The following is a 14,916-nucleotide window of genomic DNA, read 5'->3' as shown; positions in this document are numbered from 1 at the left end:
GGAGCCAGCAGAGCATTGCCTATTTATTTGAATCACAGTAGTTTTCAGTGAAAGCACTTCAGCCATGCACCAAATGCATCTAACTGAGTTAATTATGATTCCTAAACAATTCCCAAAGGTGTTAAATCCTAATCCACTAAGAAGCAACTTTATCAACACTGTAGAGCATTCTACCTGTTATTGCAAAATAAAAAAGATAAAATCGTACCCAAAAATAGCTGAAGTCCAACGGACTAAGCACTAATACACAGTGAGCATTTACAACACACAGGGAGAAATAACCGCACAGAAAATCATTGTAATCTGAATACAAATCATATTTTATTTAAGACAGAATTGCGCCCATTAGGCAGACCGTAAATAGGCAGTGATGCGACTATAAATCTGTGTAAAACTGTGCCATAAAGATTTGCGCAAGCCCATGTGCTCAGGATCTGTTGTTGCCATTATCTGGGCATGCTGAACTGGATTCGTATCTGTAAGAAGTTCATCGGCTGCTTTATTCTTAAATACTTCCGTCGGTTGTTGCTCTACTTTTGGACTTTGTACAAATACATCCAGCTGTGCCCGGGACAGAATAACTTTACTTCGAGTTGTCGGTAACTGAGTGGGAAGTTGGGGAAGAAGGATCTTTTCTAGTAAAGACCTCTTTGTCTTAGTCTTGGGTTTCGCTTCTTTCTGGAAGATCTTGCTATCAATCCATTTGCTAAAGTGCTGGGTAGAGATGTAAATTCCAGGGCGTTGCATTCGGGCACAGCCTGTTCCCCAGCTTGTCACTCCAACCACAACATAGTCATTATTTGTATTTCTCTTGCACATAAGAGGACCTCCACTGTCACCCTGGGAAGGAGAACAGCCAAATTAAAGACACCTTAAACAATTTCTGGATAGAAAAAGTACAATAGCTTGTATGCAGAATATTCCTCCTACCTGACAGCTGTCAATCTTGCCTTCCTTATGACCAGCACACAGGTTGTACTTGTAAACTTTGCCATTATACCATTCAGAGCTGTTGCAAAGTTCATTATTGATGTTAAACACCCGTGCTTCTTGAAGGATATCTGCAGCTTCCTGGCCTAAATAATTCAAATGGAATTGAAATAGGTGAAATAGTTGAGAAAATACAAATCTATTGTGTAAGACTAATTGGCCTCAAATTTTAATATGTTAATTAAGGGCCAAATCAAGTCCAATTTCAGGTTCAGTCTGTAACATGTTTACTGAGTTGAATCCGGAAATGATTGGGGCATTCCTAACTGCAATTCAACAACAATGAGTGAGTTACCATGCACTAGTGATAGAGCAAAAATTGAGACGTACCTTTTTCTTTGAGAACACCCCATCCTGCTGCATAGCAGAGAGTCTTTTGTTGTACATCAAATGAATCAGACGGTAAACAGGCCCGCTGGGTGTAGTCATTAAATGTGATTTTCTCATCCAGTAGAATCAGAGCAATGTCGTTAGAATTTTTTCCTTCTGCCAAGTACTTTTCATGAATTTTGATCTGTTTGATCTTTCGAATCTGGGTTTCTGGACCCAACTTAGAAAGCTGGCGGGCTCCAAATACCAGTCTAAGTGTATCAAATGTCCTGAAAAAATGAGGAGAGCATGTCAATATATGTTGGTATTATTTTCCTTCCATTAACCAGTTCACTAAGGATTGTATCAGCAAGCATCATCAATGACTATTGTTACTAACACTCATTTGTATATTTCCAACCCTAGCTAGGTTAACATTGGCTAAATACAATATATTAAGCTGCCAATGTCATGTCGATTTTTGTTTGACAAGGTCACCAAACAAGCAGATTTCTGCCTGATTTGCCCCCCCCCTCCATGCTGGGCCAAATAGCAATGTTATAGTCATTGGTCTGGGGGCCAATAATCAGATCATCTAACAGGCCAAAAGAGACCCATCAGTTTAGAAATGCATCAATATTTCAGTGCAGCCCTGGTCCAACAGGATTTTCTAAAACTGCTGGAGAGATATTTCAGTGTGTTAAATCAAACGACTTGTTTACTGCTCTATCTAGTTTCCCTCTGCCCTTCATATTAAACTGTGAATAAAATAAATAAATTCTTACTTTTCATAATTGATGAGACAGTGAGCCGCTGTCAACACCCATTGGTTGTTCAGGATGGACCCGCCACAGAAGTGTGAATATCCAGGACCATTACTAAACTGGATGCTTACAAGCCAAGGCCATGCTCCTGGCAGGGAATTTACTCCTCCAATAATACGAGAGTTCTGCTGATTTTTATCTATTAAAGGCCTTTTTCCACAAACTGTTTGAAAAAAGAGTATCAGTACAGTCAGTCTAGTGCTTTAAGTGAAAACTAGAAATTCAAAATAAAACAATGAGCTAAATATAGTTAAGATGAAAATATAATTGGGTTTAGCAATATATCATATATATGAATTACATTAATTAAGTTCATTATTCACACCCCCTTCATATAATACTTACCACAAGTCTCAAAACTCTCAGAAATGGAAATGAAAGAATAGATTGATATAAAAATGAAAATAATTGTGCTTAGCTTCAGGGATAGTCTAGCCATCTCCAAAGCCAAAGCACAAATGACAGTACGGTAAACAACAAGCTGCTCAAGTTGTGAGCAAACCATTATGACATCATCACCAGGTGAACAGGTGTTTTTAAAGCATTACGACATCATCAGCTAAATCACAGCTCATAAGATTTAAAGGGGCCATACACCCCAAATACAAAAGATAAAAATACATGTCCCAAACAGCAAATCAAATACATTTTAATATATATCTATTAAAAATGATTTAGCTATTTAATGTTAGCACATTTCACTTGTTTTAGTGTTCTCCTGCAATTCCTTAACCCAAGCCAGGAAGAAAAATAGCACTGCCACCAACACAGTTCTATGAAAATTGTTGTACGGTGTCATCCAATAGTTTAAAGAGGAGCGGCCCCTTTGAACGATGTAACTACTTGCATACCGGCCCCCTCACATTCTATTGGAAGACACCAGGAGGCCATTTTCTTTGAACTGTGTTGGTTTAAGGTAAACCCTTTTTAAAATAAATTACACAATTCAAGAGGAAATAATTTGTTTTCCCAGTAATTCATCAGAAGATTAATTAGGACTTAAATCATTTTTAATAATAATATATTAATATGTACAGATAGCATATGTATTATGCACAACCCGTACTTACCACAAGTCTCGGAGCTCTCAGTAATGGAAATTAAAGAAAAGATTGATAAAAAGATGAAAGAAATTGTTCTTAGCTTTAGGGATAGTCTAGCCATCTCTAGGGATAGTCTAGCCATCTCTAAAACCAAAGCACAAATGAGAGTACAGTAAACAACAAGCTGCTCAAGATGTCAGCTAACCATTATGACATCATCAACAGCTGAACAGGTGTTTACGTTAAGCATTATGACATCATCAGCTAAATCACAGCTCATACAATTTAAAAATAATATATTATTATTTACAGATAGCATATGTATTATGCACAACCAGTACTTACCACAAGTCTCGGAGCTCTCAGTAATGGAAATTAAAGAAAAGATTGATAAAAAGATGAAAAAAATTGTTCTTAGCTTTAGGGATAGTCTAGCCATCTCTAGTGATAGTCTAGCCATCTCCAAAACCAAAGTACAAATGAGAGTACGGTAAACAACAAGCTGCTCAAGATGTCAGCTAACCATTATGACATCATAACCAGCTGAACAGGTGTTTGCTTTAAGCATTGTGACATCATCAGCTAAATCACAGCTCATACAATTTAAAGGGGTTCTACACCCCAAATACAAAGTGTTCTCCTGTAATTCCTGTGAACTAACCATTATGACATCATCACCAGCTGAACAGGTGCATTTTAAGCATTATAACATCATTTGTTAAAACACAGCTCATAAGATTTAAAGGGGCTCTACACCCCAAATGCAAAAATAAAATAAAATATATGTCCCAAACAGCAGAACCTTTTAATACAAATCTACTAACGATTGTGCAGTTATTTTATGGCTGAAACTTTGCCTATACTTCACTTACTAACTCTTGTACCACCTTTTACTTCAGTTCTTATATCACTCCTGTGTTCAGTTAAATGTGCTCACACTTGTCTGCTAGTCTGTCCTACATAAGCCGAGCCACATAGGCATTTCAAAAACAATGTTATTGGAGAGACATGTATAATAGCCTTTCACCTCTATTGTGAAATCTTGTGTGGGATGAGCGATATTAGGTCCCTTGATGATACTACTGCAATTCTGACACAACATGCATGGAAATGTACGTTTGCGTGGTGTCCCCAAAAATAATTTCTTAGGGACAGCTGGTGTTGTAATATAAGTAGATATAAGTACTGTACCATGTGGTTGTATGGTACAGTAGCCCTTGTTTTGGTACACTCTCTTTACTTCTTACTTCTTCACTCTTTTTGCAGTTGCTATGGCGATGAGGTGATCTGAACGTCTTTGCATTAAAGGTACTTGGAATTGGGATTTTCATTGCAATGCCTCCACCTAGTGGTCACTAAGGAATTACACCTCAGTGGATTTCCACCAGGGAAATAAAACACACAGTTTGCAGTAAACCAACTATAACTTTATACAGAAAAATGTAAAGGAAACCTAGCATTTAATACATAGAACACTCCTGCACTGGGGACACTGGGGACCCATCTAACTCACTAGTAGATACTGTCTAGCTAACACATTTATTTTATTATTATAGTCTCAATCAAACCAGAAGGGGTTAATGACCACATGGTTCAGATCAAATGAAATGACCCTTCGCAAGAGCTCTTATAGCCAAGGTTGCACTATTTATAGATGTAGAAAGTTTCACGTTTTTGTTGGAATAACTCTCTATTGCCTCCAAGTCATAATGTCAGAATGCATCAATCACTGCATATATTAAACTGTCAATTTTAATACCTCATTTCTAATAGTGGGATGATTTTGTGAGATTTGATCGTGTATAGGTTGAACAGTTTCTCCTATGCACATCAATCCACATGAATTTGATGTAGTGAAGCACATAATTTGTGGCACACGTGTGATAACTTTTTATTCCACATATTTTAACTAAATGGAAATGGCTTTTGGGTTGGTCCTTCTATAACATTCTTACACTGTGCTCATCCCACACTTTTCCAAAAATGATGTGGTTTATTACACCTAGGGGGTTATTTATCAAAGGTCGAGTGTTAAAGTTTTTTTTATACCTCGAATGTTATCATATTTAAGTAATAACTTAATATCTAAAATTCGAACGAATAATCCAACCCAAAACCTCATATCGAATTTGAACGCAATTTGAATTGAGTTTTCCTAAAAAAAAAAAAAAACTCAGATGTCAGGAAGGCTATTCACTTATTCAAATAGGTCAGCAAACTACTGCCTATAACTTCTACATGAACTCTGCAGGTTTTTTGGTAACTAAACTATATTTAAATAATAATGAAAGGGAAAGGGAAGTTGATGTCAAAATTATAGGGGCCTGGGAAAACTGGGGGACAGTTAAGGACAGGTTGGAGGAAAATAGCGGGTAACGTGCACAAGAGTTTCAATAATATCTGAACTTGCACGTCACCCATAATGGTCTGGGGGCCAAGGGAATAGAAAATGGGTAATGGTAAATTCCCCTTGTCTAAACTGCTTATTAGCAAGTCCACAGGACTATGGCACACAAAATAACTACTGAGGTCAAATCACCCTTCCCTCCCTGTAGTCGTTCCTTAATCCGAGGAAATACTGTGCCTATGGCAGATGCTGCCATTTTTATTTGGGGTCACTTGCTTTGCTGCCTGTCAAAGCCAGGAGAGTATTTCCTATTTATTTAAATCACAGTAGTTTTTAGTGAAAGCACTTCAGCCATGTGCGAAAAGCATCTAACTGAGTTAATTATGATTTCTAAACAATTCCCACAAGGAATCGCACCCAAAAATAGCTGAAGTCTAAAGGACTAAGCACTAATACACAGTGAGCATTTATAACACACAGGGAAAAAGAACCGCACAGAAAATCATTGTAATCTGAATACAAATCATATTTTATTTAAGACAGAATTGCGCCCATTAGGCAGACCGTAAATAGGCAGTGATGCGACTATAAATCTGTGTAAAACTGTGCCATAAAGATTTGCACAAGCCCATGTGCTCAGGATCTGTTGTTGCCATTATCTGGGCATGCTGAACTGGATTTGTATCTGTAAGAAGTTCATCGGCTGCTTTATTCTTAAATACTTCCGTCGGTTGTTGCTCTACTTTTGGACTTTGTACAAATACATCCAGCTGTGCCCGGGACAGAATAACTTTGCTCCGTGTTGTCGGTAACTGAGGGGGTAGTTGGGGAAGAAGGATCTTTTCTAGTAAAGACCTCTTTGTCTTAGTCTTGGGTTTCTCTTCTTTCTGGAAGATCTTGCTATCAATCCATTTGCTAAAGTGCTGGGTAGAGATGTAAATTCCAGGGCGTTGCATTCGGGCACAGCCTGTTCCCCAGCTTGTCACTCCAACCACAACATAGTCATTATTTGTATTTCTCTTGCACATAAGAGGACCTCCACTGTCACCCTGGGAAGGAGAACAGCCAAATTAAAAACACCTTAAACAATTTCTGGATAGAAAAATTACAATAGCTTGTATGCAGAATATTCCTCCTACCTGACAGCTGTCAATCTTGCCTTCCTTATGACCAGCACACAGGTTGTACTTGTAAACTTTGCCGTTATACCATTCAGAGCTGTTGCAAAGTTCATTATTGATGTTAAACACCCGTGCTTCTTGAAGGATATCTGCAGCTTCCTGGCCTAAATAATTCAAATGGAATTGAAATAGGTGAAATATTTGAGAAAATACAAATCTATTGTGTAAGACTAATTGGCCTCAAATTTTAATATGTTAATTAAGGGCCAAATCAAGTCCAAATTTCAGGTTCAGTCTGTAACATGTTTACTGAGTTGAATCCGGAAATGATTCAACAACAATGAGTGAGTTACCATGCACTAGTGATAGAGCAAAAATTGAGACTTACCTTTTTCTTTGAGAACACCCCATCCTGCTGCATAGCAGAGAGTCTTTTGTTGTACATCAAATGAATCAGAAGGTAAACAGGCCCGCTGGGTGTAGTCATTAAATGTGATTTTCTCATCCAGTAGAATCAGAGCAATGTCGTTAGAATTTTTTCCTTCTGCCAAGTACTTTTCATGAATTTTGATCTGTTTGATCTTTCGAATCTGGGTTTCTGGACCCAACTTAGAAAGCTGGCGGGCTCCAAATACCAGTCTAAGTGTATCAAATGTCCTGAAAAAATGAGGAGAGCATGTCAATATATGTTGGTATTATTTTCCTTCCATTAACCAGTTCACTAAGGATTGTATCAGCAAGCATCATCAATGACTATTGTTACTAACACTCATTTGTATATTTCCAACCCTAGCTAGGTTAACATTGGCTAAATACAATATATTAAGCTGCCAATGTCACGTCGATTTTTGTTTGGCAAGGTCACCAAACAAGCAGATTTCTGCCTGATTTGCCCCCCCCCCTCCATGCTGGGCCAAATAGCAATGTTAAAGTCATTGGTCTGGGGGCCAATAATCAGATCATCTAACAGGCCAAAAGAAACCCATCAGTTTAGAAATGCATCAATATTTTAGGGCAGCCCCGGTCCAAAATGATTTTTAAAACTGCTGGAGAGATATTTCAGTGTGTTAAATCAAACGACTTGTTTACTGCTCTATCTAGTTTCCCTCTGCCCTTCATATTAAACTGTGAATAAAATAAATAAATTCTTACTTTTCATAATTGATGAGACAGTGAGCCGCTGTCAACACCCATTGGTTGTTCAGGATGGACCCGCCACAGAAGTGTGAATATCCAGGACCATTACTAAACTGGATGCTTACAAGCCAAGGCCATGCTCCTGGCAGGGAATTTACTCCTCCAATAATACGAGAGTTCTGCTGATTTTTATCTATTAAAGGCCTTTTTCCACAAACTGTTTGAAAAAAGAGAATCAGTACAGTCAGTATAGTGAAAACTAGAAATTCAAAATAAAGCAATGAGCTAAATATAGTTAAGATGAAAATATAATTGGGATTAGCAATATATCATATATATAAATTACATTAATTAAGTTCATTATTCACACCCAGCCCCTTCATATAATACTTACCACAAGTCTCAGAGCTCTCAGAAATGGAAATGAAAGAATAGATTGATAAAAAGATAAAAAAAATTGTTCTTAGCTTCAGGGATAGTCTAGCCATCTCCAAAGCCAGAGCACAAATGAGAGTATGGTAAACAGCAAGCTGCTCAAGATGTGAGCAAACCATTATGACATCATAACCGGCTTAACAGGTGTTTTTAAAGCATTATGACATCATCAGCTAAATCACAGCTTATAAGATTTAAAGGGGCCATACACCCCAAATACAAAAGATAAAAATACATGTCCCAAACAGCAAATCAAATACATTTTAATATAAATCTATTAAAAATGATTTAGCTATTTAATGTTAGCACATTTCGCTTGTTTTAGTGTTCTCCTGCAATTCCTTAACCCAAGTCAGGAAGAAAACTAGCACTGCCACCAACACAGTTCTATGAAAATGGTTGCATGGTGTCATCCAATAGTTTAAAGAGGAGCGGCCCCTTTGAACGATGTTACTACTTGCATACCAGCCCCCTCGTATTCTATTGGAAGACACCAGGAGGCCATTTCTTTGAACTGTGTTGGTTTAAGGCAAACCCTTTTTAAAATAAATTACACAATTCAAGAGGAAATAATTTGTTTTCCCAGTAATTCATCAGAATATTTATTAGTACTTAAATAATTTTTAATAATAATATATTAATATTTACAGATAGCATATGTATTATGCACAACCAGTACTTACCACAAGTCTCAGAGCTCTCAGTAATGGAAATTAAAGAAAAGATGGATAAAAAGATGAAAAAAATTGTTCTTAGCTTTAGGGATAGTCTAGCCATCTCTAGGGATAGTCTAGCCATCTCTAAAACCAAAGCACAAATGACAGAACAGTAAACAACAAGCTGCTCAAGATGTGAGCTAACCATTATGACATCATCACCAGCTGAACAGGTGTTTACGTTAAGCATTATGACATCATCAGCTAAATCACAGCTCATACAATTTAAAAATAATATATTATTATTTACAGATAGCATACGTATTATGCACAAACAGTACTTACCACAAGTCTCGGAGCTCTCAGTAATGGAAATTAAAGAAAAGATTGATAAAAAGATGAAAAAAATTGTTCTTAGCTTTAGGGATAGTCTAGCCATCTCTAGGGATAGTCTAGCCATCTCTAAAACCAAAGCACAAATGAGAGTACAGTAAACAACAAGCTGCTCAAGATGTCAGTTAACCATTATGACATCATAACCAGCTGAACAGTTGTTTGCTTTAAGCATTGTGACATCATCAGCTAAATCACAGCTCATACAATTTAAAGGGGTTCTACACCCCAAATACAAAAGCTAAAAATATATGTCCCAAACAGCAAAACAAATATACTTTAATACAAATTTTATGTTAGCACATTTCACTTGTTTCAGTGTTCTCCTGTAATCCTGTGAACTAACCATTATGTCATCATCACCATCTGAACAGGTGCATTTTAAGCATTATGACATCATAGGTTAAAACACAGCTCATAAGATTTAAAGGGGCTCTACACCACAAATGCAAAAGCTAAAATATATGTCCCAAACAGCAGAACATTTTAATACAAATCTACTAACGATTGTGCAGTTATTTTATGGCTGAAACTGTGCCTATACTTCCCAAAGTCCTTACTAACTCTTGTACCACCTTTTACTTCAGTTTTTATATCACTCCTGTGTTCATTTAAATGTGCTCACACTTGTCTGCTAGTCTGTCCTACATAAGCCAAGCCACATAGGCATTTCAAAAGGTAAACAATGTTATTGGAGAGACATGTATAATAGCATTTTACCTCTATTGTGAAATCTTGCGTGGGATGAGAGATATTAGTTCCCTGCAATTCTGACACAACATGCAAGGAAACGTACCTTTGCGTGGTGTCCCCAAAAATAATTTCTTATAATTTACTGTCTAGCTGACACATTTATTTTATTATTATAGTCCCAATCAAACCAGAAGGGGTTACTGACCACATGGTTCAGATCAAATGAAATGACCCTTCCCAAGAGCTCTTATACCCCATTTATAGATGCAGAAAGCTTCACGTTTTCGTTGGAATAATTCTCTATTACCTCCAAGTCATAATGTCAGAATGCATTGAATCACTGCATATATTAAACTGTCAATTTTAATACCTCATTCCTAATAGTGGGATGATTTTGTTAGATTTGATCGTGTATAGGTTGAACAGTTTCTCCTATGCACATCAATCCACATGAATTTGATGTAGTGAAGCACATAATTTGTGGCACACGTGTGATAACTTTTTATTCCACATATTTTAACTAAATGGAAATGGCTTTTGGGTTGGTTCTTCTATAACATTCTTACACTGTGCTCATCCCACACTTTTCCAAAAATTACGTGGTTTATTACACCTAGGGGGTTATTTATCAAAGGTCGAGTGTTAAAGTTTTTTTTACCTCGAATGTTATCATATTTAAGTAATAACTTAATGTCTAAAATTCGAACGAATAATCCAACCCAAAACCTCAAATCGAATTTGAACGCAATTCGAATTGAGTTTTCCTAAAAAAAAAAAAACTCACATGTCAGGAAGGCTGTTCACTTATTCAAATAGGTCAGCAAACTTCTGCCTATAACTTCTACATGAACTCTGCAGGTTTTTGGTAACTAAACTATATTTAAATAATAATGAAAGGGAAAGGGAAGTTGATGTCAAAATTATAGGGGCCTGGGAAAACTGGGGGACAGCTGAGGACAGGTTGGAGGAAAATAGCGGGTAACATGTGCACAAGAGTTTCAATAATATCTGAACTTGCACGTCACCCATAATGGTCTGGGGGCCAAGGGAATAGAAAATGGGTAATGATAAATTCCCCTTGTCTAAACTGCTAATTGGCAAGTCCACAGGACTATGGGACACAAAAGAACTACTGAGGTCAAATCACCCTTCCCTCCCTGTAGTCGTTCCTTAATCCGAGGAAATACTGTGCCTATGGCAGATGCTGCCATTTTTATTTGGGGTCACTTTGCTGCCTGTCGAAGCCAGCAGAGCATTTTCTATTTATTTAAATTACAGTAGTTTTCAGTGAAAGCACTTCAGCCATGTGCCAAAAGCATCTAACTGAGTTAATTATGATTCCTAAACAATTCCCAAAGGTGTTAAATCCTAATCCACTAAGAAGCAACTTTATCAACACCGTAGAGCATTCTACCTGTTATTGCAAAAGAAAAAAGAAAAAAATCGCACCCAATAATAGCTGAAGTCTAATGGACTAAGCACTAATACACAGTGAGCATTTACAACACACAGGGAGAAATAACCGCACAGAAAATCATTGTAATCTGAAAACAAATCATATTTTATTTAAGACAGAATTGCGCCCATTAGGCAGACCGTAAATACAGGCCCGGATTTGTGGAAAGGCCACCTAGGCCGGGCCTAGGGGGCAGGTTTTAGGGGGGCGGCAAGCTGCCCAAATCAACCCACATTGGTTCAAAAACACTGGGGATGCGCTGGAGATACCAATCTTCCAAATCGCTGTGGATCGCTGATCAAGGATTACTCAGGAGTGACCGTGTATCACGAGAGCTGCCATCAAGCAGGAGGACACACAACTCTGGGTGAGCTCCACCATTACCACATCGGCAATTGATGTATGCGCTGGAGATACAATAATTTTTTACATTTCCCATGCGCCAATCCCCATTGCTCCGGTCCAGATGATGAAAATTTGCATGAATAAAGGGGAGGGGACAGGGGCAACGAACGGCAGTGGGCCTAGGGGCGCCCACTATGTAAATCTGGCCCTGCGTAAATAGGCAGTGATGCGACTATAAATCTGTGTCAAATTGTGCCATAAAGATTTGCGCAAGCCCATGTGCTCAGGATCTGTTGTTGCCATTATCTGGGCATGCTGAACTGGATTTGTATCTCTAAGAAGTTCATCGGCTGCTTTATTCTTAAATACTTCCGTCGGTTGTTGCTCTACATTTGGACTTTGTACAAATACATCCAGCTGTGCCCGGGACAGAATAACTTTGCTCCGTGTTGTCGGTAACTGAGGGGGTAGTTGGGGAAGAAGGATCTTTTCTAGTAAAGACCTCTTTGTCTTAGTCTTGGGTTTCTCTTCTTTCTGGAAGATCTTGCTATCAATCCATTTGCTAAAGTGCTGGGTAGAGATGTAAATTCCAGGGCGTTGCATTCGGGCACAGCCTGTTCCCCAGCTTGTCACTCCAACCACAACATAGTCATTATTTGTATTTCTCTTGCACATAAGAGGACCTCCACTGTCACCCTGGGAAGGAGAACAGCCAAATTAAAGACACCTTAAACAATTTCTGGATAGAAAAAGTACAATAGCTTGTATGCAGAATATTCCTCCTACCTGACAGCTGTCAATCTTGCCTTCCTTATGACCAGCACACAGGTTGTACTTGTAAACTTTGCCGTTATACCATTCAGAGCTGTTGCAAAGTTCATTATTGATGTTAAACACCCGTGCTTCTTGAAGGATATCTGCAGCTTCCTGGCCTAAATAATTCAAATGGAATTGAAATAGGTGAAATATTTGAGAAAATACAGATCTATTAGTAAGACTAATTGGCCTCAAATTTTAATATGTTAATTAAGGGCCAAATCAAGTCCAATTTCAGGTTCAGTCTGTAACATGTTTACTGAGTTGAATTCGGAAATGATTGGGGCATTCCTAACTGCAATTCAACAACAATGAGTGAGTTACCATGCACTAGTGATAGAGCAAAAATTGAGACTTACCTTTTTCTTTGAGAACACCCCATCCTGCTGCATAGCAGAGAGTCTTTTGTTGTACATCAAATGAATCAGAAGGTAAACAGGCCCGCTGGGTGTAGTCATTAAATGTGATTTTCTCATCCAGAAGAATCAGAGCAATGTCGTTAGAATTTTTTCCTTCTGCCAAGTACTTTTCATGAATTTTGATCTGTTTGATCTTTCGAATCTGGGTTTCTGGACCCAACTTAGAAAGCTGGCGGGCTCCAAATACCAGTCTCAGTGTATCAAATGTCCTGAAAAAATGAGGAGAGCATGTTAATATATGTTGGTATTATTTTCCTTCCATTAACCAGTTCACTAAGGATTGTATCAGCAAGCATCATCAATGAATACTGTTACTAACACTCATTTGTATATTTCCAACCCTAGCTAGGATAACATTGGTTAAATACAATATATTAAGCTGCCAATGTCACGTCGATTTTTGTTTGACAAGGTCACCAAACAAGCAGATTTCTGCCTGATTTGCCCCCCCTCCATGCTGGGCCAAATAGCAATGTTATAGTCATTGGTCTGGGGGCCAATAATCAGATCATCTAACAGGCCAAAAGAAACCCATCAATTTAGAAGTGCATCAATATTTCAGTGCAGCCCCGGTCCAACAGGATTTTCAAAACTGCTGGAGAGATATTTCAGTGTGTTAAATCAAACGACTTGATTACTGCTCTATCTAGTTTCCCTCTGCCCTTCATATTAAACTGTGAATAAAATAAATAAATTCTTACTTTTCATAATTGATGAGACAGTGAGCCGCTGTCAACACCCATTGGTTGTTCAGGATGGACCCGCCACAGAAGTGTGAATATCCAGGACCATTACTAAACTGGATGCTTACAAGCCAAGGCCATGCTCCTGGCAGGGAATTTACTCCTCCAATAATACGAGAGTTCTGCTGATTTTTATCTATTAAAGGCCTTTTTCCACAAACTGTTTGAAAAAAGAGAATCAGTACAGTCAGTCTAGTGCTTTAAGTGAAAACTAGAAATTCAAAATAAAACAATGAGCTAAATATAGTTAAAATGAAAATATAATTGGGATTAGCAATATATCATATATAAAAATTACATTAATTAAGTTCATTATTCACACCAGCCCCTTCATATAATACTTACCACAAGTCTCAGAGCTCTCAGAAATGGAAATTAAAGAAAAGATTGATATAAAGATGAAAAAAATTGTTCTTAGCTTTAGGGATAGTCTAGCCATCTCTAGGGAAAGTCTAGCCATCTCTAAAACCAAAGCACAAATGACAGTACAGTAAACAACAAGCTGCTCAAGATGTGAGCTAACCATTATGACATCATCACCAGCTGAACAGGTGTTTACGTTAAGCATTATGACATCATCAACTAAATCACAGCTCATACAATTTAAAAATAATATATTATTATTTACAGATAGCATATGTATTATGCACAACCAGTACTTACCACAAGTCTGGGAGCTCTCAGTAATGGAAATTAAAGAAAAGATTGATAAAAAGATGAAAAAAATTGTTCTTAGCTTTAGGGATAGTCTAGCCATCTCTAGGGATAGTCTAGCCATCTCTAGGGATAGTCTAGCCATCTCTAAAACCAAAGCACAAATGAGAGTACAGTAAACAACAAGCTGCTCAAGATGTCAGCTAACCATTATGACATCATCACCAGCTGAACAGGTGTTTACGTTAAGCATTATGACATCATCAACTAAATCACAGCTCATACAATTTAAAAATAATATATTATTATTTACAGATAGCATATGCATTATGCACAACCAGTACTTACCACAAGTCTGGGAGCTCTCAGTAATGGAAATTAAAGAAAAGATGGATAAAAAGATGAAAAAAAATGTTCTTAGCTTTAGGGATAGTCTAGCCATCTCTAGGGATAGTCTAGCCATCTCTAAAACCAAAGCACAAATGAGAGTACAGTAAACAACAATCTGCTCAAGATGTCAGTTAACCATTATGAC

The 14,916-nt window shown here is 37.6% G+C and overlaps 3 protein-coding genes across 3 annotated transcripts; all 3 read right to left on the bottom strand.

The window, feature by feature from the left end:
• Nucleotides 1-299: 299 nt before the first annotated feature.
• LOC121394261 (acrosin-like) lies at nt 300-5,151 on the bottom strand. The gene is made up of 5 exons (XM_041564740.1): nt 3,512-5,151; nt 2,085-2,286; nt 1,321-1,589; nt 931-1,076; nt 300-840 (listed from the first exon to the last, which is right to left on the bottom strand). Exons 1-5 carry the CDS (start codon nt 3,624-3,626, stop codon nt 346-348), a joined length of 1,227 nt encoding a protein of 408 aa, XP_041420674.1. The 5' UTR covers nt 3,627-5,151; the 3' UTR covers nt 300-345.
• An 870-nt stretch (nt 5,152-6,021) lies between these two features.
• On the bottom strand, nt 6,022-8,289 carry acr.2.L (acrosin gene 2 L homeolog). Its single transcript, XM_041564734.1, has 5 exons — nt 8,166-8,289; nt 7,787-7,988; nt 7,023-7,291; nt 6,653-6,798; nt 6,022-6,562 (listed from the first exon to the last, which is right to left on the bottom strand). The coding sequence occupies exons 1-5, from the start codon at nt 8,257-8,259 to the stop codon at nt 6,068-6,070; spliced, it is 1,206 nt and encodes a 401-aa protein (XP_041420668.1). The 5' UTR covers nt 8,260-8,289; the 3' UTR covers nt 6,022-6,067.
• A 3,199-nt stretch (nt 8,290-11,488) lies between these two features.
• LOC108714853 (acrosin) lies at nt 11,489-14,623 on the bottom strand. Its single transcript, XM_018259298.2, has 5 exons — nt 14,073-14,623; nt 13,686-13,887; nt 12,925-13,193; nt 12,536-12,681; nt 11,489-12,445 (listed from the first exon to the last, which is right to left on the bottom strand). The coding sequence occupies exons 1-5, from the start codon at nt 14,524-14,526 to the stop codon at nt 11,942-11,944; spliced, it is 1,575 nt and encodes a 524-aa protein (XP_018114787.2). The 5' UTR covers nt 14,527-14,623; the 3' UTR covers nt 11,489-11,941.
• Between the last annotated feature and the right edge of the window lie 293 nt (nt 14,624-14,916).

Source organism: Xenopus laevis, chromosome 1L (genome assembly GCF_017654675.1).
Source record: "Xenopus laevis strain J_2021 chromosome 1L, Xenopus_laevis_v10.1, whole genome shotgun sequence".
In the NCBI taxonomy this organism is placed as follows: domain Eukaryota; kingdom Metazoa; phylum Chordata; class Amphibia; order Anura; family Pipidae; genus Xenopus; species Xenopus laevis.
The sequence above is the reverse complement of the archived record's forward strand: the minus strand, read 5'-3'. Positions and strand labels throughout refer to the sequence as shown.

Coding starts and splice junctions, on each gene's coding strand:
- acr.2.L (XM_041564734.1), bottom strand. CDS start 8,259: ATGGCTAGACTATCCCTGAAGCTAAGAACAATTTTTTTTATCTTTTTA. Junction 7,292..7,786: donor TGTCTCATCAATTATGAAAA/GTAAGAATTTAT, acceptor TCATTTTTTCAG/GACATTTGATACACTTAGAC. Junction 6,563..6,652: donor GCAAGATTGACAGCTGTCAG/GTAGGAGGAATA, acceptor TCTCCTTCCCAG/GGTGACAGTGGAGGTCCTCT.
- LOC121394261 (XM_041564740.1), bottom strand. CDS start 3,626: ATGGCTAGACTATCACTAGAGATGGCTAGACTATCCCTAAAGCTAAGA. Junction 1,590..2,084: donor TGTCTCATCAATTATGAAAA/GTAAGAATTTAT, acceptor TCATTTTTTCAG/GACATTTGATACACTTAGAC. Junction 841..930: donor GCAAGATTGACAGCTGTCAG/GTAGGAGGAATA, acceptor TCTCCTTCCCAG/GGTGACAGTGGAGGTCCTCT.
- LOC108714853 (XM_018259298.2), bottom strand. CDS start 14,526: ATGGCTAGACTATCCCTAGAGATGGCTAGACTATCCCTAGAGATGGCT. Junction 13,194..13,685: donor TGTCTCATCAATTATGAAAA/GTAAGAATTTAT, acceptor TCATTTTTTCAG/GACATTTGATACACTGAGAC. Junction 12,446..12,535: donor GCAAGATTGACAGCTGTCAG/GTAGGAGGAATA, acceptor TCTCCTTCCCAG/GGTGACAGTGGAGGTCCTCT.